General features: G+C 29.7%; 1 protein-coding gene across 1 annotated transcript; it reads right to left on the reverse strand.

Annotated features, from left to right (window-relative positions):
• Positions 1 to 369: 369 nt before the first annotated feature.
• On the reverse strand, positions 370 to 24,458 carry LOC129972683 (protein obstructor-E-like). The gene is made up of 4 exons (XM_056086905.1): positions 24,278 to 24,458; positions 4,731 to 4,961; positions 2,876 to 3,227; positions 370 to 1,625 (listed from the first exon to the last, which is right to left on the reverse strand). Exons 1-4 carry the CDS (start codon positions 24,327 to 24,329, stop codon positions 1,520 to 1,522), a joined length of 741 nt encoding a protein of 246 aa, XP_055942880.1. The 5' UTR covers positions 24,330 to 24,458; the 3' UTR covers positions 370 to 1,519.
• Positions 24,459 to 25,863: the final 1,405 nt, after the last annotated feature.

A 25,863-nucleotide genomic window follows, 5' to 3' on the forward strand; every position in this document is an offset into this window, starting at 1 on the left:
CTTTTTATTTATTTATTTTTTCTTTACCGTCCTTTGCACCAAATACATATACGTATGAAATTTTTTGAATAGATAGCTCACTAACAGTTATTTAAATTCTAATTTTTTTAAAAAAAATGTTTTAATTATGAGCTCTTCACCGTTATAATGCTACTTTTGTCACACATCTAATCATCATCAGAATACATCATATAAACAAAATGCTTTATCATTACAATGGATACGAATGAATGATGGAGACTGTGATGAAATGCTGTATAAATGAGAAATGTGTATTAAAGGTGCTTTTCTGTATCTTTAAATCCTCGTTCTAAATATGTATTTGTTTGATATAGTGTTATTCATAGATTAATTAAAAGAACAAACCAGTTACAAAAATGCAAACTTTTATTTATGAGGTAAATGATAAATACAAAACTATACAAAGATAGAAATGTTGTTTATTAACATAGTCAAGTCATTTGTCCGACAGTTTAGTTCAATTTCAATTTATACATTTTAATTTATTAACTTGCATTTTCGTTCAAGCACTTTGCACTTTGGCTCGTCTCATCTGTAACCCGTGTAATACGCGGAATGCAACTTAGCTAAATACAGAGGATTTTTTTTAAAAAAAAAGATTAAGATTAAGTAAAGATTTTTTTAAACACCAAGTGGTATTCGAAAAACCTTTTGTTCCTAAGATTTCTTGTGTCACACTTTTTTTATTCTTAAAATTTGCTAAATTAATTTTAATAATTCAATGCAGAAGTGCATTCTTTTCCGCAAAATTTTAATCAAAGTGTATATGCTATGGTAAATGTAATAAACTGGTGATTAAGTAAATTGTCTTCATTATTCATTACACATATAAGCTTACTGGTGATTATTCATAAACACCAATAAGTTTAGTGGTGATTATTCATAATCATCAGTAATTATACATAATTACCGTATTAATCATATTTAAGGTAAATTATATAAATGGAAATTAACTCAGAGGCTTTCCGCGATTATTTTAATTTGAGGATGCTGTCACCAACACCATATAAAAATTATGAAATTTGCAAAAGCTTGGCTATGCCTAGTACCTTCAGTGAATAAGATTGGAAAAACATACGTTTTAAAACAGGCCTTCTTAAACAAAGACCAATTAGGATCAAGAAAAATCCCTCAAGCATCCTTCTTTACTTAACTATTATTCATTAAAATTAACTTGAAGATTTCGTGGAAAATTAGTAGAATAATTTTTTAATTTAAATTAGATAATGTCCCATTTTTCTTATTCGATTTCTAACTTAAGGTCTGAACAAGAGTTTCAGGAGGTGAAATGGGGTAACGAAAAATCTTTTTGGCTAGTGCTAATCGCACCAGAGAGAAGAAATGGAGCCCTGAATTGAAAGGATTTTAAGACTATGCATTGTGGAAACATCTTTAACCATATCATTAGTTTGTGCGGACGGAAAGCTGTATGCATCAGTAAGTACACAATGAGGCTGTATAGGAAAATGTCCTTTCAGATGGATCAGGCGAGAACATCTTAATTATTAATAGTCTCGTCTTCTGCCGTCACTCGACGGTTCGCTCCAGGTCGCCTTGGAGGAGGAACTTCGTCTTCTACCTCTTCTGGTTCAGGCTTTACCTCACTAAAAAACAGAAAAAGTATAGTTAGCCAAAAAATTATCTTTTAAAAGGAGTATATCAGAATGATCTAATTGTTGAATTCTAGTTTTTAGAACATCTTGTCTAATGACAGTATCATTAAACAACATAAATTTAATTCATGCTACTAAGTCTATTCCTACTTGATCTAGCATAGTTATAGCCAACCTATACTCTGCTTAGAATTCCTAAATGTCATATTGTAGATTTTAAAATGATATAACAATTAAAATAATAGAATAATCAGTATATGCCAATTTGAACCAGTTGCGAATCTTTCAGAATGTTTCTTTCATCGTATTAATATTAAACAATATTTAAATAAGATTTTCCTGACTTTTTTTATAATATTAGCCAAATTTTTCTTTGAAAATACAAGGTAGGGTACATCTAAAAAGATTTGTTTATATATAATCTAGCATATCTAGCAAGTACGCGCAGCAACGGAAAATTGTGGCATCATTCGTTGATAAAAGAAACCTTATATTTTTTAAGTAACAAATAAGTCTGACGTAGCTCCAGTTTGTAGGTGAAACTGATGAAATCAGAGGAAACTGCTTTTGAATTTCCATTGATTTCCACTTCCATTATTTCCTGATAGCATACATATAATATAGTAAAGTACAAAAATACTGAAATGTCGCAAGAATCTCCATCGTTGTGACAAATATATGTGAGATACCGATATTTTCAAAAGGTTTGACTATGTACTGCCGCTGTGAAAGGTTCCTAATTTCAGATAATAAGAAATTAGAACAATTCTCATAAAAATGGACTTAGCAATATGCAAATCTAAAATACTTCCAAGAAAGAATCGTATTGTCAGATATAACTCACCCGGTTACCTTTCCAGTCATGTATTCCTATATGTTCCTGAATTTTCTTAATTCTTTCTAATACCCAAACAATTTTTAACACTTCATTTTCCTATTAGCACACATATATTATACAATATAGTATGATATTAAACAATTTTTGAAATATTGTATAATATTGTTAAATATTGAATAATATAATATAATATCACATAATATTGTACAATATTGTGCTACCAGGATTTGAATCGCATTGCCTAAATTACATGAAACACACTGAAAGTATATTTTTGCAAAGTTTAAATATTGCAGAAAGGATGAAATTTAGGTTGTACATGTATTACTTTCTCCCCTAAACAAGGAAAAAAAACACGAAAGGATTTAATTTATGAAAAACACGAGCATGTCGCTATACTCACCATCCCGGAACATTACCGTTCCAGTCGCATCTGACAGTTTCTTGGTCGAATGCCAGACCTGCCGGGCACCTCTGCAGCCTGGGATAGCCTCCTTCGCATTGCCAGTATCGCACGCACGATCCCTGGATGGCCTTCAAGCCGTTGGGTGCGTCCTTGCAGAGTGGATGTTGTTGGCAGCCGGACACCTTCTCGGGCCAGTCGCAAGCGTGCTCTTGCTCGTTGTAGAGGAGGGAGAAGGGGCACATCTGGACACTGCCAGTGCCGTTCCAGCAAACCCAGTAACGGGTGCAGCTCTTCTCATGAGGAAAAATACCGAACAAATAGTTACAGGGTGTGCTGCCTTTAGCGGGTTCTGCAAAAAAAAAAAAAAAAAAAAAAAAAAAAAAAAGATTTTTATTTAAATGCTTTTTTAGTGCCAGGTGATATCTTTTGATTCATTTTACAATAGATATTTCAAAGTCACGGTAAACATTAATATTGATTCCTTATTATTATTTTACGAATCTTTCTTTTAACATGAATCAAGTTGATACTGCTGGTTCCGCATAAATGTATACAGCAGTGATCAGTTAAAATGTACTATCTTTGATTTTTATCATATTTTTATACGAGATTGGAGCAATCTCTTAAAATATGATGCAATAGCAAAACCGATGGTGCAACCATGCTTCTTTTTGAAATTGATCAAAATCACTTTCTTTTTAACTATAATATCTGATCAGCTTAAAATTATTAGACTTTATTCTCCCGCAAATGTAAGTGATACTCTTTTTCGGCCCAATTTATTTTTATCAAAAATACAGAGTGAAGAGATTACTTAAAAAAATAATTATTGATTATCTAGATTTCGAGGAAATTCTAACCATATATATTAAGTCCGCTTTAATTTTCTCTCAAATCGTACCTGACTGCAGCTTTACTCTTCTAACTAATATTGTAGCATCGCAGGAAGTTTCGAGAGTGGAATGGATGTATACTATGACTCTCCGTAAAACCAAACTTTTAAGCTTTCAGGTGAAAATTTGAATTTATTCAGAGAATCTTGCAGCTGAATTCACTTTTAAATGCTGATTTTTGAATAAAAGAGAATTTTGAAATCGGAAGGAAATTTTCCTTTCATCCTGTTTGGTAGTAACTGGATATAACTAGAAATTTCTGAAAAACAAGCTTCACTCGGTAGTTTTTTTTTTTGTTTTGTTTGTTTGTTTGAAAAATCTTGTTTTTCCGGAGAAAATACGTAGATACGAATCACATACTGATTACATATGAATACTTTTCAATCTTACCTACATATGAACTGGTCATTTAAATAAAGAATGCATAAATGCACTTAGTTTAACATGTTAGTCGAAGCAATCTGCTATATAAAAGTATACATTTTACAGTTTATTTACTATTACTAATATTTTTGAAATTATTGATGAAATTAAAAATGATAAAACTATGTCCGAGGTGTCTCTATATGACCCTGTCAGCATGAGAGTATGTAGAAAAAGGGTTCTAATAGTTAGTTATAAAAAAAAAATCTTTTTTTTTTTGTGTGTGTGTGTATAAAATCGCGTTTTTTTCCCCCAGGAAAGACATCTGTATAGATAAAATGAAAAAGCAAAACCTTATCTAAATGTAAAATTTGATCCAAATCTTTAGAGACGTTTCCGAGATTCACGAAATAAATAAGTTTATATATGTACAGGAATTGCTCAAGTATAGTACAAGAATTGTACAAGAATAAGAATTGTACAAGTTATATGATATAATAAGAAACTCCGGCAGTTTATCTGTAAAGTGGCTGGCTGTATTATACAAAATAAAAATAAAAATTCTAAAAGCACTTGTGATTAACAATTTCACTTACGCCCCATGATCCTTTTGTTTTCTGGGCCGGGGCATCCCACTTTGTGTGGGTAGTCGCATTTGTCCACGAGCCCCCTTCCACTGCCAGAGAAAGCCAGTCCATTGGGGCATTCCTGCATGTAGGGCACGCCATCAACGCACTCGTAGTAATAATCGCAGTAGTCCTCGTGGGGGAAGAAGCCATTTTCCGTCCTGCAGATGTCTTTGTTCTTTCCCTGCTGGGCAAAAGCCGCTGCAAAAAAATTGTTCACATTAGAATTCAAAATAATATTAATAATGAACGTTTAATAATAAATGCTCAACAGAAATTTTTATTCTTGAAATATATTATTATACCTGTATGAAGTAAAATTTTGATATTTCATAAAGGCTTGAAAGTATAAAGTTAAAATAACAGCAAAATATTTCTGTAGGACTATATGAACATTGAAACAAGGCATTATCATAGAAATGGAGACAGGAAATTAGATCTTAATTAAAAGATACAGCTGACTTTTTGTGTGATATCCGTCCTCAATTTTGTCTGAGAGGTCTCCATATTGTCGACAGCTATTACATATCTCAACTGTCGAGAGTTTATTATTCCTCTTATTACTTTCTTGCATACGAAGTAAAGAGAAAGTACTGCGATTGTCAAAAAATTTGAACTCGAGATTTTGATGAATATTCATGTTTCAGACCTCTCTTAGTTCGAAAAACATAATTTTGAAAAAGTCTGTCTAACATCTGTTTGTGTAAATGTCTACATCTGTGACAAATAACCCAAAAAAGCTTTAAGTTAAACGGATGAAGTCTGGTATGTGGTCGTTACATCAAATCGGTAGATTTCTGTCAAATTTTGAGCAAAATTCGTTCAGAGAAAGTATGCTATTCGGCTGTTCGATTACAATTAACACGATACCCACAAAAAGAAGAGAGATAGAAGAAAAAAACTTCAGTTCATAGATTTAACTACTATAGTGTAGAAAGTTATCAATTTTGAGCCAAATCCAACAAGGAGTCAAACATTCAGATCGTACCAGAATCATATATAAGCTGTAACTCAAAAGCGCAATGAATTAAATATATCAAATTTGGTATGGGATTGTGTGACTACAAGTGCAGTTCTGTGTCAAATTTTTGCTTCAATCAGTTGGTAAAAATGCGTCTTAAGGAGAAATTCGATTTTCGCATAGTATTAACCGCATGCCACGGATTAATCGTCACCAAATAATAGGCAGATTCAGTAAAAACGATAAATTCCCGTCAAAGTTAAATTTTTACAATTATTACACGCCAATACCATGTAAGGCATTCTCTGCCTTACCCATGGTCCATATTTGTTAGTGGCGGGGGGAGAGGTAAAATGATTACACCTTTAGGCGAGGGTGGGGGAAATCACTCCAGCTGGTATACATAGGAAAAAGCTCATAATCTAAGGAAACCTTGCCCCAATAATAATGGTAATTGGTGGCCCATGCATCCTCCGGTTTATTCATTGACGCAGTAAATGTAAGTGGTGTCCGAATTATGATATTATTTTTTTACTTTTCATGATTTTCATATTTTAGCACTATGGTCCTATTTCCATGATGTTCCCTAAGACTGCGCCCTTGGCGTCTACAGCCTCTCCACACACACTAGTTATCAAGCCACTGCCTTCCAACGACTGAACATTTGCCTATAACGCAAGATGACCTATCCACATTTATTCAGTTGGCATGATTAATTGTCACATATATATTTGTTTTCAGATAACGTGTGTTAAGCTAATGCATTATTTCAGGCACGCAGAACAGTTAACTTACGCATATCCCAAAAGGTTGAGCTAGATCCTTGAGTGAATAATACTCAAAAAAGTACAAAATGCTGTTCAATATTGCTACAATACTTTCAAGATATTCTAAACATTCAATATATGGAAGAAAATCATATAAAATATCTTAGAATATTCTTGCACTAATTGCTAATGATATGCTAATGACACCACCTATTAGATTGCAAATTGAGGACAGTTAAAACCAAAACACAGTAGGAGTTCGCAAATAAACTGAACCAAAAAAATTGTACATGTATTTCTCTTATATTCAGCACTAAAAGTTAAGAAATGTGTTAGATTTTCATTCGAAACTCGGAAATTTAGTAGTAACTCTGGAAAAATTCTTTGTAAATAGTTACCAAATGTATGCTACAATTAACAATATTTTTAGGCCTTACCACATTTAACATTCCAATTTCAATATTACATTTAGCTCAAGATAAAGAATACTGCTGAAACCATCCCAAAATTAGGAATTATGAAACTTTTATTATAAGATTTAATTCGATATGTTTCATTTTTATTTAATATTTCTAATTTTAAAAAGTTCTCGAAAATGCAGTAGCCACCTGGGGCTTAGTGCAGTCAGATCTACTACACACGACAGGTTAAAATGCTAACTTTAAAAAAATAAAAAATTAAAACCTCTAAGAATATTGACTATTTACATATATGATGTTTTAACTCGAGTTGTAAGAAAAAGAAAAATTGAATCAAGCACAAACTGAACATTAAATAATTGATTAAACGAAATATTTTTTTGGAAATTCTTAGCATGGAAAACAATCTAACAACAGAAGAAGAACATTCGTCTACGTAAAATTAATTTTAAATAAAAATTAAATTTCAGAAGCAGGCGAATTTAGAAAAAGTATTTCCAAATGTATGGTACTTATAAATCTACAATTTAAAATGTCTATTCTCCTGCATTTAAATTTCTAATTCATCTGCCAATGAAAGAGATAAGTTACCGAAATTTCTCAGGAAAAAGTCAGTGCTATTACCACAGCTGAGAACTGGTTTAGGCCGATCGCGAAACACCTGTTTCTTATTTCTATTAGAGAAACGGATTAAAAAAATATGTTCTCTCCTCAACATTGAATGTCAATTAATTTCCTTAACTTTCCCATGTGTCCTTGAAGAGAAGGGGAGAGAGTTTGCGCAATACTGCCTCACACGTGCTAACTGTATTCGAAGGCCGAACGCTCCAGGGGCAGGGAACGGGTCTGAGGGGAACGGAACTGCCTCCAGGAGATACTTGCGCAATCCGAAGGTAGAAAAATGTAGTACCTCACAGTGTGCAATATAAATGGTGAACTCATGAATACAAAATTTCAAACGAGCTTTTATCTATTTGAAAATCAAAGGACATTTATTCCCAATGTACAGTCTTTTTTACTACTCAATTTTACTAATTTTGCTCATATTCAATTAAACGAAAAAAATCCTATTAATCATAATTTAAAAGGGAAGTGATTTTATTTTACAATTTTGCTGACCATATCTGCTTTAAGCTTGTATTCAGTTCCCCTCAATTAATCTTTCCCATATATTTCCTTTTGTATTCAACCAAATCTTCCATCATGCTATCTAACCCTTAAAACTTTTCTATAAGACTTCTTGTGTGTGTGTGTGTGTGTGTGTGTGTGTGTGTGTGTGTGTGTGTGTGTGTGTGTGTGTGTGTGTGTGTGTGTGTGTGTGTGTGTGCGTGTGTGTGTGTGTGTGTATGTGTGTATGTGTATGTGTGTATGTGTGTGTCCGTGCTATAATTATTATATCTAGTAATAATTGTTTATAAGTATTATAAAGATAGACGAATCAAACATAAAATGTTATCTTGCTACGATGTTTCGAATTCCTTTTAATTTTGTTATTATTATTAAAATTAAGTATTTTCCGATAAATTTTGCTATTTGATGATGAAACAAATTTAAGTATTCAGACAAATTGGCGAACTGAATTTTTCTTTTTAGTATAATAGTAACTATTCTGTGATAGAAAATGGCTTATGACAGAATACTGCTAAAGTAATTCATAAAATCACCAGTCCATCTACTTTCAAACCAGTCTTCAAAAGGAATACAGAACTTTGAAAGTCATCTAGGTAACAATAAACACTCTAATGAAAAAATAACTCCATTTCAATTCACTTTCTTACTCAGTCAGTAATTCTAGCGGTAGAAATCTGGTTTTCGGACTGACGCCAAATGGCTATTATCTCTAAGAAGTTGCAAATGATGTAAGATGTACGTTAATTCAAATAATCATTGATTTACTTGTTTGGGTTAATACGATAGCAATGAATTCCACCGAACAATCCTCGGAGATGGGGGCTATGCCGGAAAATAGATTTCAAATACTTTGGCGTTGCAAGAATTGAGTCTTCTTCAAAAAAATTTATAATGAAAAATATAAAATGAAATGGAAAATATTTTACGAAGGTTTGAAAGTATTATTTACAAAAAAATGTTTAAAAATCAAATTTAATTCTATAAATTCGCAGAAGCGAAATGTTTTCATTAAAGAGAAAGACAATCAGTATTTCGCAGACATTTTTTTTTTTTTTTTGCGTTTCTGTAACAATAGTTTAGAAAATCTACTTTACAAATAAAGCTTTATTATGCAGATGCTTAAACTGTTACATCATACAATCGTCTTAAAGAATTTAATTTTTTTTTCTAAAATAAAATCGAAATATTCCGTGTCCCTTTTTAAATAAAGATGATATCTTCAGACATGTCACGAAATTGAATTTCAAGGTCTGAAAGGAAAAACATTCAGGTATTTATAAATGAAAGTAATCAGACATTATTAAGATATTATCCTCCAGGTAGACACTTTCTCTTGTTATCTGACCTTCGATTGGTTGGCAAGGTCGCCATTTCCGTGAGAAGACTCGTTCAATCAGATTTTACTTTTGCTTTCTGGGTCTGTTTTGAAGGCGGATATTTTGGATTTAAATTTTGCAATCAAATCAATGATCTTTCCGCTAGCCATGTACTGACATAACTTTAAATGAAAATTTGAGTCATCCAAGAATTGATGGTTTAATAAAGCATTGTCTCCAACGGCTTACCATCTCCGATATAATAATTCTTTCAAATATCATGCCCTATTATTAACTGCCCTAAATGGTCTAATTGAATCATCCAAGCCTTAATTGCCCTATTATTGATTGATGAGTTTATTTTTAAAATGTAAAAAATATTTTATATTAACTTTTAACTGTATTAGTAGGCTGTAACTTTAACTGTAGGCTTTTAACTGTATTAGTAATAATTGTAAAAAAAGGCCTTATTTTCATCAATTTAATCTGATATTTATAAGCTAAATGCTATAATATGTAAATTGCGTGTTGTTTCATAGTACATATGACTCAAATACGCTCTGCAGACAATTTTAGACTTACCAAGTATGACTTATAATTACGTTTTCCTTGGAATATGCTCTCTAAATAAAAGGCCTTATAAATTTTTTATTAATCATATAATTAAAAATAATCGAAATGTAATCGGTTTTTTTTCTGATTACCTTCAAAAAAATATTATCATACAAATACAAATTTTACATTACTTTAAAATTTTAAAACCTGGCTCTTCAGTGATACCAATTTTATTTCTGTACATTCATTTTCTAATTGGAATAAATGTTTAAAAACAATTTAATTATATTTTACAACAATATTTTTTATGGTTTTGCTCGTTACTATAAATACACGCATTGTAATGCTATTAAGAAATGTTTTGTGTGTAGGTTAGCGGTGCAATAACTAAAATAATAAAATAATACTAAGAGAGATGAATGAACCTTAAACCATTATCAAATATAGGTAGCACAGAATGTCGCACTATATTTGACAATATTGTGCAATATTATATTATTCAGTATTATCATATCAAAGTAGCACATAATTTCCACAATATTTTACGATATTGTGCGATATTTTATTATTTAATATTCTACAGTGCAAATATTCTATATTGCAAATATTACTTAATATCACACAATATTGTACAATATATTTGTGTGCTAATACAATTTTTTAGAATAGAATGTCGGCAAATTCGAATAAAAAAAATTCGATATATTTCAGCCATTTCTAATAAATAAAGAATAAAATGAACTCTTAAAAGTTAAGATATAAAATATGTTTTATAAATTGATAAGCTATTATGAAACAACATGTAGAAATAATCATGTGATTTTCCTTTTCTTTTGTCATACCAGTATAACAAGTATCATGAGAATGTCAGAATCAAGCTTGACTAGTACTTCAAATTAAGTGAGAGACTAAAGATTCATTCATTTTTCTAATAAAACCATAAGACAGCAGTCGTGGTTAAGCTTCAAGCTTGATTTTGTATATTTGCTTGACTTTCAAACAGATATTAGATTTAAAAAAATAATAATAATTTATGGGTTATGCGATTAAAAAAATTTCTTGAAATTGTCGAAGTTCAATTTTCCTCTCTAAATGAGATAAATTGATGAAAACTTTGATTTAAAAAATATTTTTGTCTTAGTCATTGACTTCAAGTATAACACTAACGCTTTGGCAATCAATATGTAAATGAATTGTTGAAAATATTTCTATTAATAGTATAAACCTGATGTAAACCTTAAAATAGTAAAACCCGATGTCAAAACTCGGAAGAATTGTTAAACGATGCCATTCTGTGACAAATTATATTCTTTAGAAACAATATTGATAAAAAAAAGCTTTTCCAAAAAAAAAAAAAAAAAAAAAAAAAAAAAAAAAAGAATACTTACAACTTTAAAATAAACGCCACAAAATATATAATTATTTATATTTAAATAAAAGGATGTCATTTTTGCTTTTGTACTTTTAAATGTAATAAATTATTGAAATAGTGGCATGATTTTATAGTTTATAATGGAGAAAACATATTAATTTAATAATTTCTATCGAAATTTTTTTCACGATTATCGTCAATGGGATCTTTTTAAATAAATTTCTGTAAAAGAAAGATTTTTTTTTGATGTTATAATTTTGTTTTTTACATATTAACGGCATAATTATGGCATCTTTTTAAAATTATTGATACACTTAAGTGTTAAGAGGATACGTTTATAATCATACGACTAACTATATTAAACGAATAATATATTTTACAAAGTATTTCTGTAAAAGCTGTTCTTTTAAAATCTTGGAATAAAGGCCGGAAAGCAAACATGTAGGCTGTTTACACGTGCTTTCATTCTACTAATAACCCATTATGCTCAATTTAGGTCGAGCCATCATTGCAGTGGAATTTCGAAACTCCTGTACGTGAAAAGTTGCTTTTCGCGGAATTAAAGTAAAGGGGAAGGAAAGATAAATAAGAAAGGTGGATGCTCCTCCTTTTTATGGAGGGCAAAATCAATTGGGGCCAAGTTTTCTAAAAATACCGGATTCGCAATAAGATATTGCAAATTCTCTTCTGTGATCGTATCACAATAGAGCATGTTGAAAAAATGATTGGTAACGATATAGGATAGAATATCTAAGCATTTTTTACTCACAAAAAAGATGCTCTGAATCTAACTTTTTTTATGCAAATCTACATTCTTAGAAGTTTCTACGTTCTCTTTGTTTATCTCATAGAAAGTTATTTTGACTATTATGTGCCTTTAAATTTCCTTAAAAAACTTTAAAGCCCGAATAATCAGAAAAAAACTGTATTAAATTTAATTAAACACAAGTGCTTTTATTAGTGTTAGGATGACTACTGCTACTGACTTTTTTTAAAAATAAATGTAAAAACCCATTGAAGCAGTGGAAAAACTAGCAAGCCAGTTAATATCTTCTAGAAGATGTCAGCTAAAGATATCAAAGTTACATAAACCCTTCCTCCAATGAAAAGCCATGACTAAAAAGATAATTTTATATAATTTTTAAAATATATAAAATTTTATTTTCATACAATCTTTTGATTGCAATCACAAGCTTTTAACTTCATAATACATAAGCAAATTTAGTTTTAACCTCTAATATCAGTTGAAATCTTTATGTATAAAATTAAAAGAAATTGTCTAGGAAAAGCAATTTTTATCATAGAAGAGAAATATCTTCAACATTTTATTTAACATTTTACACATATTAAACATTTTATTTGTAGTCGTGCTGTTTAAAAACAGTACTTTGGAATATTTTAGAAGCTGTATCTCCATCATGCTTAAGTTTAGGATTGTATATTATGAAGGAAAAGTTTAGTTCAAAACTTTTTAACTGAATGAAGGATATCAACATAACATGTATTTAAAAATAACTCTTACATAATATCATTTAGAACTCATTAAATAAATCCTCAATGGAAAAAAATTGATTAGAAATTGAATAGAAAAAGTAAATTCACGATTTAAAGTTATCATTATTTGACTCGCTTTTGTGATAAATCAATCTGAAACAATTCTGAGTCATCTGCGAATAATCTTTTACCAAACGGAGAAAATCGTTTGCTTATCATCTGCACTTTTGTTCTTGAATTTGTTTATTTCGATTGTAGATGCACAAAAAAATATTTTGAGTAAATGAATATGTAAGTCAATAAAAACTATTGTAAGTTTTATATATAAGCCAAATCATCTATCAACAGATTTTAACTATGAATTCAGGCATTTTTATTTCTATTTAAATAATTTGGCTTTCACTACAACAAATAGCTAAACGCTTGAGAACTAATTATTCTTCTCAATTTATTTATTTTTTACTTATTCCGTTTATAGCTCTGTATTTAATTATTTTTTTCGAGACATTACCTCGTATTACAAGATAGTCTTTCTGGAAAAAATTGCGACCTGAATAATTCAGTATCAGAAAGACCTTGAAGATCCCCTGCTATTCACAATGTCATTCCGTTGGAGTGATTAGTGTTACACAAAACGAATGCTAAATGACTCTGAGTGTGAAATGCGTATTTTTAGATTACCATAATAAAGAAAAAATTCAAATTTCTCATCTGAAATTCACAGGGTAACTGAAAAAAAATCTATTACGTAATTTTTTATTGCAGTTAGTTCCGCCTGTTTGAGTTACGATTCTCTCTTATTATTCATCCTATGTTTCTGATAATGAAAAATAAGAATGAATTAATTTTACAATGGTAAACCGCAGAGTTCAACACGTTTCCTTCATAGAGAAATTAGGGTATTATCTCCTCGCCCTTTTTGCATATTTCTACAATATCGAACGTTTTGTATTCAGTGTCGCCTTATAGGAAAATAAACTGAATATATATTTCTGAAAAATATCCCTTCCTACATTCGAATTTTGTTTAATATCTACATTACTAAATTGCAAATCTATACTACTACTATACAAATCTACACCCCATAACGAAATGTCGTTTATCTAACAAGTTGCTTCTTTTATCAGATTCTATAAACATTTAACCCATTGATTTGCTCTAAAATTTAATACAGATTTACATTTTTGGAAATAAAATCATGTGTCAAACATTACCGCATCTTTAATTTCCCATGTTAAACATGTGCATAAACCAGCAAACATATGATTACGAAATATTGCCGAAAATCTTATATATATACGTATATAGAGCTAGAGATCAATCACATTTGTGTAGTTCGTTAAGTTTTCGAATCATATAATTAACATATATATATCAAGACAGACATTTCCTTCTTATATGCGTCGTACACGACAACGTTAAAAACGACACTAAAGCATTTTTTATTATTAACAGGCTTTTATTAATACACTTTTTCTTCTTCCATCTATCTAAATTCTGAAATTGATTTTATACTAATTTTCCGATGAAGTAGATATTTAAAACATTATACTTGGCTCAGATGACAATGTAAAATTAACTCACTTTCTTTCCATCTGTTTGCTACACATTTTGTAATCGATCTTTCCTTACCGATAAACGGCGCCACATCAAATTGATAATTCATCGAGAAGTTAGTTTAAAATCGATTGCGAATTTCACACACATGAGAATAAAAATCAGAAAATATTTATTTAAATAAAAAAAAATTAATAAATCAATATTGCCCAGAAAATTTGTATGGGGGTTATAAATCTGCATGGGCTTAAGAAAAATTATTTTATACTTTTTCGACAGTTTTAAAAGTGTAGTATATAAATTTTTATTTAAATAATTATTTTTAAGATAAAATCAAAATTAACGTGATTCAAAGAATAAAGAAAATTTCCTTCTTTTGTAAGCTATGTAACTGAATTGCAAATTCTGTGTCCTTGAAAAAAATCATTCAGATGTTTTCATTTATCCATAACAAACTTTTCTAGCAGAAACTATCGAAATATTCATTAGAATGCTTTAAATTAAGTTTAAAAAATTAGTCCCTGATTTAAACATTCTGAAAAACTTTCGTTTTAAACATATACAGTAAAACAGGTCAAAATGCAATTGTAATATTTTCATATTCTTTATTTGTCATTTATTTTTGGCATATCAAAAATAAATGAGAGACTATTTCCTATTATTATTAACAATTTCGAAAATATTATGGCAACACAGAAAGAGGTCACGTAAATTTATTTTTATAGTTCGCTTTCCTACTTTCCCATATTTTTCAATCAGATGACCTTACAAAATGTATATTGAATTAAAAAGAATACCCGAACACTTAGAAACAATTTTATCAACCCTTATCCTTTCTGATAATTATAAAAGAGTAGGTTTTTAAAGCGGTAAAAATAGTAATTAATTATTTCTAAAATGTAGGACAATTTAAAGTTGCAAGTTGTCATGCCCATTAATAAAGTTTCAGATAGTTAAGAAATAGTTAAGTTATAGTTAATACATACAAATAATAATCTCTTCTTTAAGCAGCAGATTTCTTTAGCACAATTTTATATTAAACAAAAAAGAAATGATAAAAACGCTTAGGCAGCTTATTATTGCAGAGTACTTAACTTCTGTTCAATAAAATTGTCTTAACCATCTTAAGGGACCTGTGACATTATCACTAATGAAAATTACCGAAATTTTAGATGTAAATAAAGGAGATTTTTTTCGCAAGTAAAATTTAATATCTGCTAGAAAATTTAGGACGTATAGAACGATTGATTTTTTTTAAATATAAAACAGTAGACAAATATTTCTTTCATAAATCATTCGTTATTTAATGGCAAATCATTCGAAAAATATAATGTATTATGATAGTTCTCAAGTTCATAACCACAATTGAGTAAGCTTAAAAAATTATTGCGGGTAAAATCATTCAAAAACGAGAAAAAAAAGCAAATTCATAATAATTACATTGAATTTGTTTTCATTTAAATATGCTAATAATAAAAATTTTGAAAGTGAATGTCGTATTACTTAAAAATCAAAAAATTATATGATATGATGATATATATGATAAATTACTTATAAAAATTAATGCAACTGCTCAGAAAAAATTAGACATATATTTAAAAGGTCCACAATGTTTGTAAATGTTGTTGCAAAAAATTTCGTATGTTTGGAATGAATAGAATGTGTTCTATGTGTACCGAAGTATGAAGAAAACATGTTTCTAAAAAAATGAAAAAATCTTTTTATCCTAGGAGCTTAAGTTAAATTCAATATTAAAGGACCATTTATAAACTTTCGAATTTTCAAAGTTATCGAAATTATATATTTTTGTAATCACTGCAATGTTTTTAGATTAAGATTTAAAAAATATTTTTTTTGAAATTATAAATGTTTCTAATTCCTTCAAATCAGGGGTGGACATTAAGTCGACCGGGATCGATCATTTTATCACCAAGACAAGAATGCCTTTACTAAAACTAAAGAAGTGCATACTAAAAGAAGCATATTTATGGAACACCGATTTAATATAAATTATATATTCTCTTTATGTCTTATAGAAAGTTTTTCTTCTTCAAAATGACAAAAATTTAAAATTACTTAATTCAGAACCTAAGAATAAATTTTTGAATATAATGGACGAAGTAAAGTATCTTAATTTAAAAGAAAAGTTGCATATCATTTAACATCATTGTTTGGCTCTACCTACATGTGCGAATCTGCATTTTCAAAGATGAATATATAATAATTAAGACAATATATCATCTCCGTCTCGCAGACGACCACTTAGAATCCAGTGAAAGATGAGCAGTTAGTAATTATGCACCGAGATATTCAAGATTGGCGGACAGTATGCAGACTCAGTCTTCTACTAACTATAACTACGAGAACTGACTTCAGATGAAAATATTTTTTAATGTATTTCGAATTGTTTTATAATAAATGCATCAACTGATATTATTATATGTGTGGCAATTATTATGTTTATACTTAGCTACCATTACAATGTTTGTAATTCTGCAGGTAAGTACATATTCCGTATTTGTTATTAAGTTATAATAAATATTGTAGACTTTTTATTTTAGCTCACCACAGCTACACCACTGTGTGACCGCAACACCTTGAAAAAGTTAGAAATATTCCCTACGCTGAAAAAGTTAGCGCACCCCCGCTTTAAACAACAGGTGTGGTGTGAAAATCGTAAGTGTGGGAAGCATGATGAAGTGAAATACTGTTCTGAGATGAATTCCTCCTATAATAAAGACCCACCACCCCAGTGCATCGGTGCCTGCGAGTCAGTGGGGCGAGCAACAGGTGAAAGTGCCTTCTGAGGCGTCACCTGAAGAAAATCTTCTTCCGTCGCCAAGAGAAGAGATCGTTGTCTTGAAGAAAACCCACATATTTCTCTTGACCCATTTTCACCGGCGCATTCTCCACGGGCGGCCTCCCTTCTAATGCGAGGCGTGTGCACAGCCCGGTCACGAAAAACAAAACAAAGCGTTCGTCATTGTCATAAACATCATCTTTCGATGGGTACTTCCGTTTCGGTACGCTTAGTAGTGGGAAATGCACTAAAAACCCGGCATGTGGCGAAAGAAATGTGTCTGACTTGTTGCATGCTGGGAAGTCCGGTGTTTGACCTCAGAGAAATATCAAAATTCAATGTTACTCTGGTTGTCCACTTAATTTTCAATACTCGTTGTTTTAAAGTAGGAGCTCTTAAATGAGTTGCACAGAAAAATGTCGGGGTCATAAAAATCATTATTAAAAAAGAACGTTCGGAAGGTCTTTATTCTCTGGAAATCCGTGCGAAAATTGTTAATATTAAAATTTTGATTCTAAATATTTTATTAAAATTCATTAAATAACTGTTTTAACTGAATATTACATCATTTTAACAAGATAATATATAGGTTGGCATACAATCTGCAAATTGTGTTATGCATATTGCATGGATCATTCAAAAGATTGTCTAAATCAGTGGGAAAAATCGTCTAAATCGGTGAAAAAATTGTTTAAATTGGTGAAAAAAAACGGTTCAAATAACTTTGCATGATAATCTTCATGAACTTAGAAGCACAACGTTTGGCACTTTGTTAACTCTCGGGTTTCTTAAATATATTGCAAGTATATTTTACAACAAAACTTTTCATTGTTGATTTTTTCGATTTATATTCACGCTCGTTGTAAATCATGATTTCATATGCAATCGTTTTTTTTCTCTTTTTGATATGAACAACAACTTTGTTTTATAATAACGAATAAAGAAGAACTCATATAGTTATAGGGCTCTACAAAGAATTGAACTTAAAATAACGGTTCCGATTATTTTTAGATCTCTGATGATTTTTATTTAGCAAGCAGAATTTCCTAATACTGAGGAGCAATGGCAGGGATTCTAAAACAGATGCAATATTTGAAGTCACAATTATTATATAAGTCTAGATACTTAGTAAGATAATATTCCTGTCCCTCTGTCCATTTTAATATTTCTTTAATAGAAAAGCGGCTTCCAGCTGGTCAAAAAAGAGAAAAGACCCAAGAAAGTCGCCAAAAATAATATGCTAACAGATATTTAGAACAGCAAACGATTGATTACCACCCAGAATATGAATTAAATACTCACGTTTCTGAAAATGTTCGTTCTTAATGAAAGTTATGACCAATAGTAAGCTATCGGGAAATAATTGATACAAAAAGAAAATAATATTGAGATTCGGATTAATATTCCTATATTCTAGAGCCATTTTCAACAGGAGGATTTGGCATTTAAAATGTCTGTACAAAAGCCTCAATTTAAAATCGTTCATTTGTCATTTTCTGCCTACGCATTTGAATAAATTTCACCATTGTTGTATGACATCAATCACAGGAAAAGAAAACATTTCACCCATCGCCGACAAATTACTCTCATCCAACAACTTTCTAATCCAATATGACAGCAACAATTGTGATCAACTTTACAGTAAAAAAAATTAAGGATCTTCCACGTGCTGGTATGTTAACTATGTTAGGAAATGCATTGAGCACAGGTCACCGCCTTTGACATTCGGGTTTGCTTACCTAGTTATGGGAACATCCACGTGTGCACACAAGCAGGGGTTGACTTCACCACTTTATTGTCCCACATCGGAAACGGGTTCTCACCTTTCTCCACCTTCGACACAATCTATAAACGACTTAATGACGAGAAAGCTTGTGTTTTCAATTAGTTGGAAGTGAAATTTTTATTTCATAGTCCTGGAGTTAGTTAAATTCTATTCTCATCTTTTTTAAGCGGCGCTTTATGTTGAGAAACACAAATAACATTTCTTGAAAAGTTTTCTCGTAAAAGTTTTTATTGTTTAAGCAATTTTGTAATCTTCTTTATAACAAGATGGAAGAAATCTCAAACCTCCTCTTATAACGGAAATTTGGACAAAAGAATGGTAAAAAATGCTTACCACTCGTTTCAATTCATTTTAACATAATATCACTGGTCTTTTTCGATCGCCAATAAAGCTACTATTTTTATCCTACCTGCATTAGCATTCAATTTACAAGCTACAGATGTGTTTTCAGAGTAGAATATAAAAATAAAATTATCTGTCATGTGATTGGAAGAGATAGTGATTGGTTCTAAACGAAGAATGAAAAATCCACATTTTCACAAATAGTTTGCTTTATTACGAAGTATAATGAAATTTCATTCAACAAAACGTTGTCATAGTGCGAGTTGGATTAATTAAATTATTAACTGATGTAGCTAACAGTTGATATTTTCAGAAAAATATCATTGACATAGAAACATGAAATCTATGTATAATATATGTAAGTTGTTTGGAAGAATGGTAGAAATGTTCCTCATTGGTGAATAAAACTGTTCTATGAATAAATCAACATTAAATCTCTACCTAGAAGTGATATTTTTTAAATGCATATTCAAAATGATCCAATTTTCGGGAATATTTGTTCCTATATTTCAAAGAATTTAAGCTAAAAATATAGCGGGGATAAGTCTTCTCAGATGAATCTCTGAGGATAGGGATGGATATCTATGGTAGAATGATACCTGAAATGTGTAGGGTAACATGTTCAGAGTGGTTGGGGCAATTTTGGTGAAAACTTATCAAGCATGAGTCTGACTATTGAACAAAAATAATTATGGTAAACGAGTTATAGCTCATACATCTCTATTTTGGATGATGCGGAATCATTGAAAGACTTTTAACGAATGGAACAATTAAAACGAAATTCTTATTCCATGGCTCCAAAACATAAAGATTCCTCCAAAATGGGCCTAAGAATGTAAAACGGATAATTGAAAAGTTGCTATACAGGATGTCTTTTTTAATCGTGACAAAATAGCTAATTCCAATGCCGTTAGATGGTTATGTTGTTGAAGTTTAGTGGCACAAAAGGCATTTTATGACTAAATTGCGCCAAACATTTGGTTAAAATATTTGAAATCGTAAATCAACTGTTAGAGATAAGCAAATAGTTCCAGTCATTAAAAGAGCATTAAATGACTAAAAGATTATATTTTGTATTATTTGAATGAATAAATAAAAGAAATTATGAAGCTTTATGTAGTCCCTTTGTCTTATTAATCATATTCAGTAGGTAATTTTTGACACACAAGCATTTTAAGCACAAATATTCCATACTTCTGTGACCAAAATTCATTGATTTATGTGGCCTTGAGTTTCATTACTTTAAGTCAGTCAACTACTATGCGAGCAACCGCCGAGCGTTAATTGGAAGATCGCCCTCGAAATGACTATTGTTATAGTCTAAAATTATCTAAAATAAGAATATTTATGTTTTCAAAACTCTGTTTACTTCTGTTTTAAAACAGTGGATTTTTTTTTTTTTTTTTTTGTTTAAAATATCGGTTTGCCAAGGATATTTCGTTAAATATGATTGTTTCAGGAGACTTAATTTCATCAGTATATTTATCGACTAGAATACCTAAAGTTATAATTGTTTACGTCATTTAATTTTTTTTTCCCATTTCGAAATATATACCAATCTCTAATGAGTGTGAAACTGACTGTTGGGCAATGATTAGATTATATATCCTTTACAACTTTTTAAAAAATTAATTATTATTATTTGTAAACTATTTAATCAAAATTTGAGGAATATCTCATCAATAAATTAATATTAATAAATGCTATGCTATTTATAAAACAATATACCATTTATTTTCATTATTTTGATAATAAAGATTGAGTAACGCTGGGAACTCCGAAAGTTTTAAATATAATAGCCGCAGGATATACATAAATCAACGTCAGAGTGTTCCTTAAATGTCGCATAATATTCCAACTGTTGCCACAATAACTCTGAAAAATAATTTGAAGTTATTTTTTATAATTGTGACCCTAAGATATCAAGTTGCTCCCTTCCTCGATAAAAATAATTTCTAATTATTATGTTCACACGTGTTCATATACATCTTATGAGGAAAAGGTCAATGGGTGAAAGATGTAAACAGTTTTTCGACAGTGAGAAAGGTCACTAAACTAAATATTTTTTTTCCGTGTAGTAATCCTCTTATAAAACATATTGCAACTCTTTTTTATGCCAAAACTTTCAAACCGCAAATAAATGATCGTTCTCATAGCCTATATTGCCAAATGAAAGATGATTCCGTGTCCCACAACAAAGTCATTTCTCCGAAATGAAGATAAAAAAAGAAGTATGCTGAACAACAATCGGTTTAACCTTGTTTGTCACTAGGTGAACTCGCCAGATTGTACAGGTGAATGGATTCGAGAAGTTAGAGTCACACTTTTCAAAGGTGCTGTTGTATAATTTTTACTAATAATAAAAATAAAAGTATGCGCGTGTGTACCTCTCTGTTGGCGCTTTACAGACTGTTGAAATGATTTGGCGAAAAAATAATTCTGAAAAGGGTAATGAATACTTTGAAACAATTTTTTTTTAATATTTCAATTTATTAAAAATTCGAGGTGTTGTAGTTTTTCAAAATAACTTATGAAAATACTGTTGTACTAAAAGGAATTTTGCATTGCGTGAAAATTCGAAAACTACACTTTTGATAATACCAATTTAAATGTCACACAGTTTCTTTCATGGTTTGCAATAATACTTTTCATTGTTGTAATTAAATTGAAACAAATTTCATTGTTCCGTCAAATCGTTTATTCACTTTTTTTTTCCTTTATAAAACCATGGTAAACCAATTTTATCTTCTTTGATAACTTCAAAGAACATTTTAAGAATACTGTAGATGGAAATATATATACTTTCTTAAATAGTTTTCCAATGCCAGAACATTGATTGAAGTTATTTTTATTTCATTTCATAAATTTTATATAATGTTATCGCTTTGCATCAGCTTAAAATTAATAATTTTTATAAAAATAATTTTATTTTAATAACAAGCAAACGATATTTATTTTTAGTTAAGAATTTTAATCACATTTTCCTAATTCATCAATAAAATTTCGGTATTATTACAACTTTTTTTTATTCCTTTTTTTTTTTTTTTTTCGTTTAAGATATTTTGAGTAAGAATTCATGAAAAAGAAACTTCTACACTTCTCAAAATTTTATATTTGGTAAATTTAATCGTTAAACGTTTTCTAAAGAAAAATTTTAATTATGCTTTCTTCATCGCATTTAGTTCCTTTAAATCTTTTTTTTTAATAAAAACCCTTTATTATTCTTTCATCTATTATGTATAACGCTGTGGATAATTTGCAAATTTTCTCACTCTAGTTTTTTGCTGTTGAATTTGGCCAAGCATAAACATTTGACTCAAGACGCTTGATATTATTATGAATTACTTTAAAAGTGTGTATAGATATGGAAAATTCATTTTCCCATAAATTTTAATTTTCATTAATTTTTTTAATAATACTTATTTTTTTAATCTTAAAAAGCACCAATGTTAAAATTTTAAATATCTACTCCTTTCATATTATTATTGTAAAAGCCAGGAAAACAATATTTTTGACGACAAAAATAACAATCAGAGACAGATACTTTCAATAGAAAAAATTTCTGAACAGGGATGTTTTCTGAGAAGTATTGTTGATTTGATCAGTGCTAATCGCCATATAAAAACACATTTTATGTTTTTAAACATCTATGCGTTTTATTTCTAAAAAATGGTAAAAAGTAAAAGTAAAAAGTGATGCAATCGTCTTCCATTTCAAAGAAACGTAACTTTTTTCATTTTTTCTAACGAAACAACTTAGTGCGAAAATAATGGGAAAATATTATGTTAAAAAAGTCATTTGTGGGAAAAGTTAAATGTTTCAGTCTTAAAATAAATGAGTTGTATAACACATTTGATGTATAAAATATTGAAATATAACTATGGAAGTAAATAAAATAAATTACTTGCTTCTTAAATATTGCTTCTTCTTAAAGAAGAATTTAGAATAACATGGTATTCGGCTTGATTACTTTTAGCTCAGTTAGCTTAGTGAATTAAATTTAACATTGACTAACTTATAACATATACAGTGAAGAATTATTAGAAATGACATTTTAATGAAAATTTATACATTTGTAAATAAAAGTACAAAGAAACATGATCGGAAAATATTTCTAGGATAAAATAAAAAATTATATTAAATATTGCATAAATTTAATGTAAAAATACAAAATGCGTTTCAAACATGATAAAAACAGTATCACTGAATAAAAATAGAATCAATCAATTTTGTAATTTGGCTTTTACTATTGAGTCTGCCATAAGAATGATGTTTAAATTATTTTGATAAATTCAGATTCAAAACTAAATAATATCAAAACTAATAAATTCAGATTCAACCTTAATACTTCTGTATCTTAATCCTAAGTGATGGTCAGAAAACAATTTTATATGGTCTTTCATTTACTCAGAGCATTATTGTTATAAAATGCATTCAGTGAAGAAAAGCAATAAAAAATTTCACTAATTTTAAAATTTTTTGAATCTTTAGATGTTATTTATGCTCCGTATAGTCTTTCTTTCTTCATTAAAATTACTTACTTTTTCATTAATGTTATTAAAACTTTTAATTATAATTATTTATTTTTTACTCATTTATTAATTTTGTTTTATTTGTTTACTTATAAATATTTTTAAAAAAGCTTTGGTGTAATTTTTTTTATTTAAAACTTATAATTTTAGCTTAATAAGCTTATTTTTAAACCCATCATTCCTCAATGCGAATAAATCGATTTTGTATTGTATTTGTTTCAACTTCGAATCCGCAAAGTTCCATTATAGATTAAATGGTTAATGATTTAAAATTATGTATTTCTTCTATTTATATAAAAAAAGAAATGTTGAGCTATTAAAAATAACAATTAAACATTATTCTAAATAAAAATTCCATTACGCACACGATAAAATAAAAACACGAAATATTTCCTTTCTAAGATAATATAAAATCGTTTGGTATCTTTTTAGAGATAGATCCTAAGAAGCCAACTCTTCGAAGGACGAGAAAGTCACCGACTTACCTGAGATGCAGAGCGCGGAGATGATGCAGACGATCTTTAGGGTGGACTCCATGATTCCCAGTGAAAGATTGTTCTGAGGAGACGTCTCCTGTGGGACGGCCTTTTCAAGAATCTCGTTTGGCGCACACCCTCCCTCTTTCCCCTGCCTCTCCGCTTCACCTGCCGGCGGAACTTTCACAAATATTTTGGAAGAATCGCTCCGCTGTGTGGCGGAACACTGGTTCAAATTCCAGGTCCACCAAGAATTCGTTACCATTCCGAAAATTCAATTAAAGAGTGCGTTCGCTAGTTTTCAAAACAGATATTTGAAAATGTGTTTTCGAATTTACTGAACTGGGTGTATTCTTGTCGAATACAATTTTCATATAAATCTTCGAATTTATATGCTGCATTTTTTTTTTCAACAAAAGATATGAACTTAGTTACATGAACGACTTTTCACGGCACAGATGACTTTTCACTCAATTATGGAATGGGATCTGACTATTATGTTGTGGATTTCCAAATCAATGTTAAAGCCTAATTATAGTAAAATATTGCTCTTAATTTGGTAGGTGTTTTTTGCGGGTAGGGTTTTTCCTGTATAACAAACTATTTACAGCATGAAAGCTAATTTTTTTTAACCTTTAGCCATAGAATTTTTACTTGTAAATATATAGGAATAAAGTGTTTTTTTATTATTATTATTATTACAGCCAGTCACCTCGTTACTACTGAACTAAGCCTATAAACAGGGATTCTTGTGACCGGCTGTTATGCGATTTACTATCCAGCTTTTGCTAAGATGACAAGGGCCAACAAAAGTTTAAACAATCTTCAGACTGGGGTCAAAAGACCAAAAATCCTTTCCATCATGTTTTTTTTTTTTAATTTAAATTTTCAGGGAAAAATAAAGTACTGCAATCCTCAATTCTTTAGACCATGAGATTCTAATTAATTTCCATATTTCAAGTTTTACTAAGGCCAATAATATCTTTCATGAACTAAAATCTATCTCTGTGTGAGCTCGACGACTCAAAAATACTTGTTAAAGAAATCAAATCTGGCTTCATTAAAATCATTCTTATATTTCTTGCATCTCCTGAATCCATAGAAATGATGATGGGATTGTGTTAGCACTCATTTATGTTGACACTATCTGTCTCTTATAGAGGGGTCTGTGCCAGGACCTTTGATAGCCATTAAGTAACAGTCCTGAGTTTCTATGCAAATTTCTAGTGGCTTGGTCATTTATCGTTAACTGCACATCTATACAGAACGGGATTATCATATTAGTTTATACTTAAGCATTTATGGAGAACCTCTATGGCGTGGTGATAAGGTTTCAAAGGCGAAAGTCTCATGTTTTATACCTTTTTTTAAATTCAGCGTCCATACCATATCTTGAACGTCATAATGCTGTCAATATTTCATATTAACGGCAACAATACAGACCAATATCTACAAATTGAATATTTGAAAAAAAAAAATATTGCCATTTTAACGAAGAGTAAATTTTTCTAAAATAAACTTGTTTTCAATTTTTTTTTTTTTTTTTTTTGTCAAAAATTTTATTCCTACCTAAGCTTATGAATTCTACGTTTTGT

This window comes from Argiope bruennichi, chromosome 6 (assembly GCF_947563725.1).
Source record: "Argiope bruennichi chromosome 6, qqArgBrue1.1, whole genome shotgun sequence".
NCBI classification, from domain to species: domain Eukaryota; kingdom Metazoa; phylum Arthropoda; class Arachnida; order Araneae; family Araneidae; genus Argiope; species Argiope bruennichi.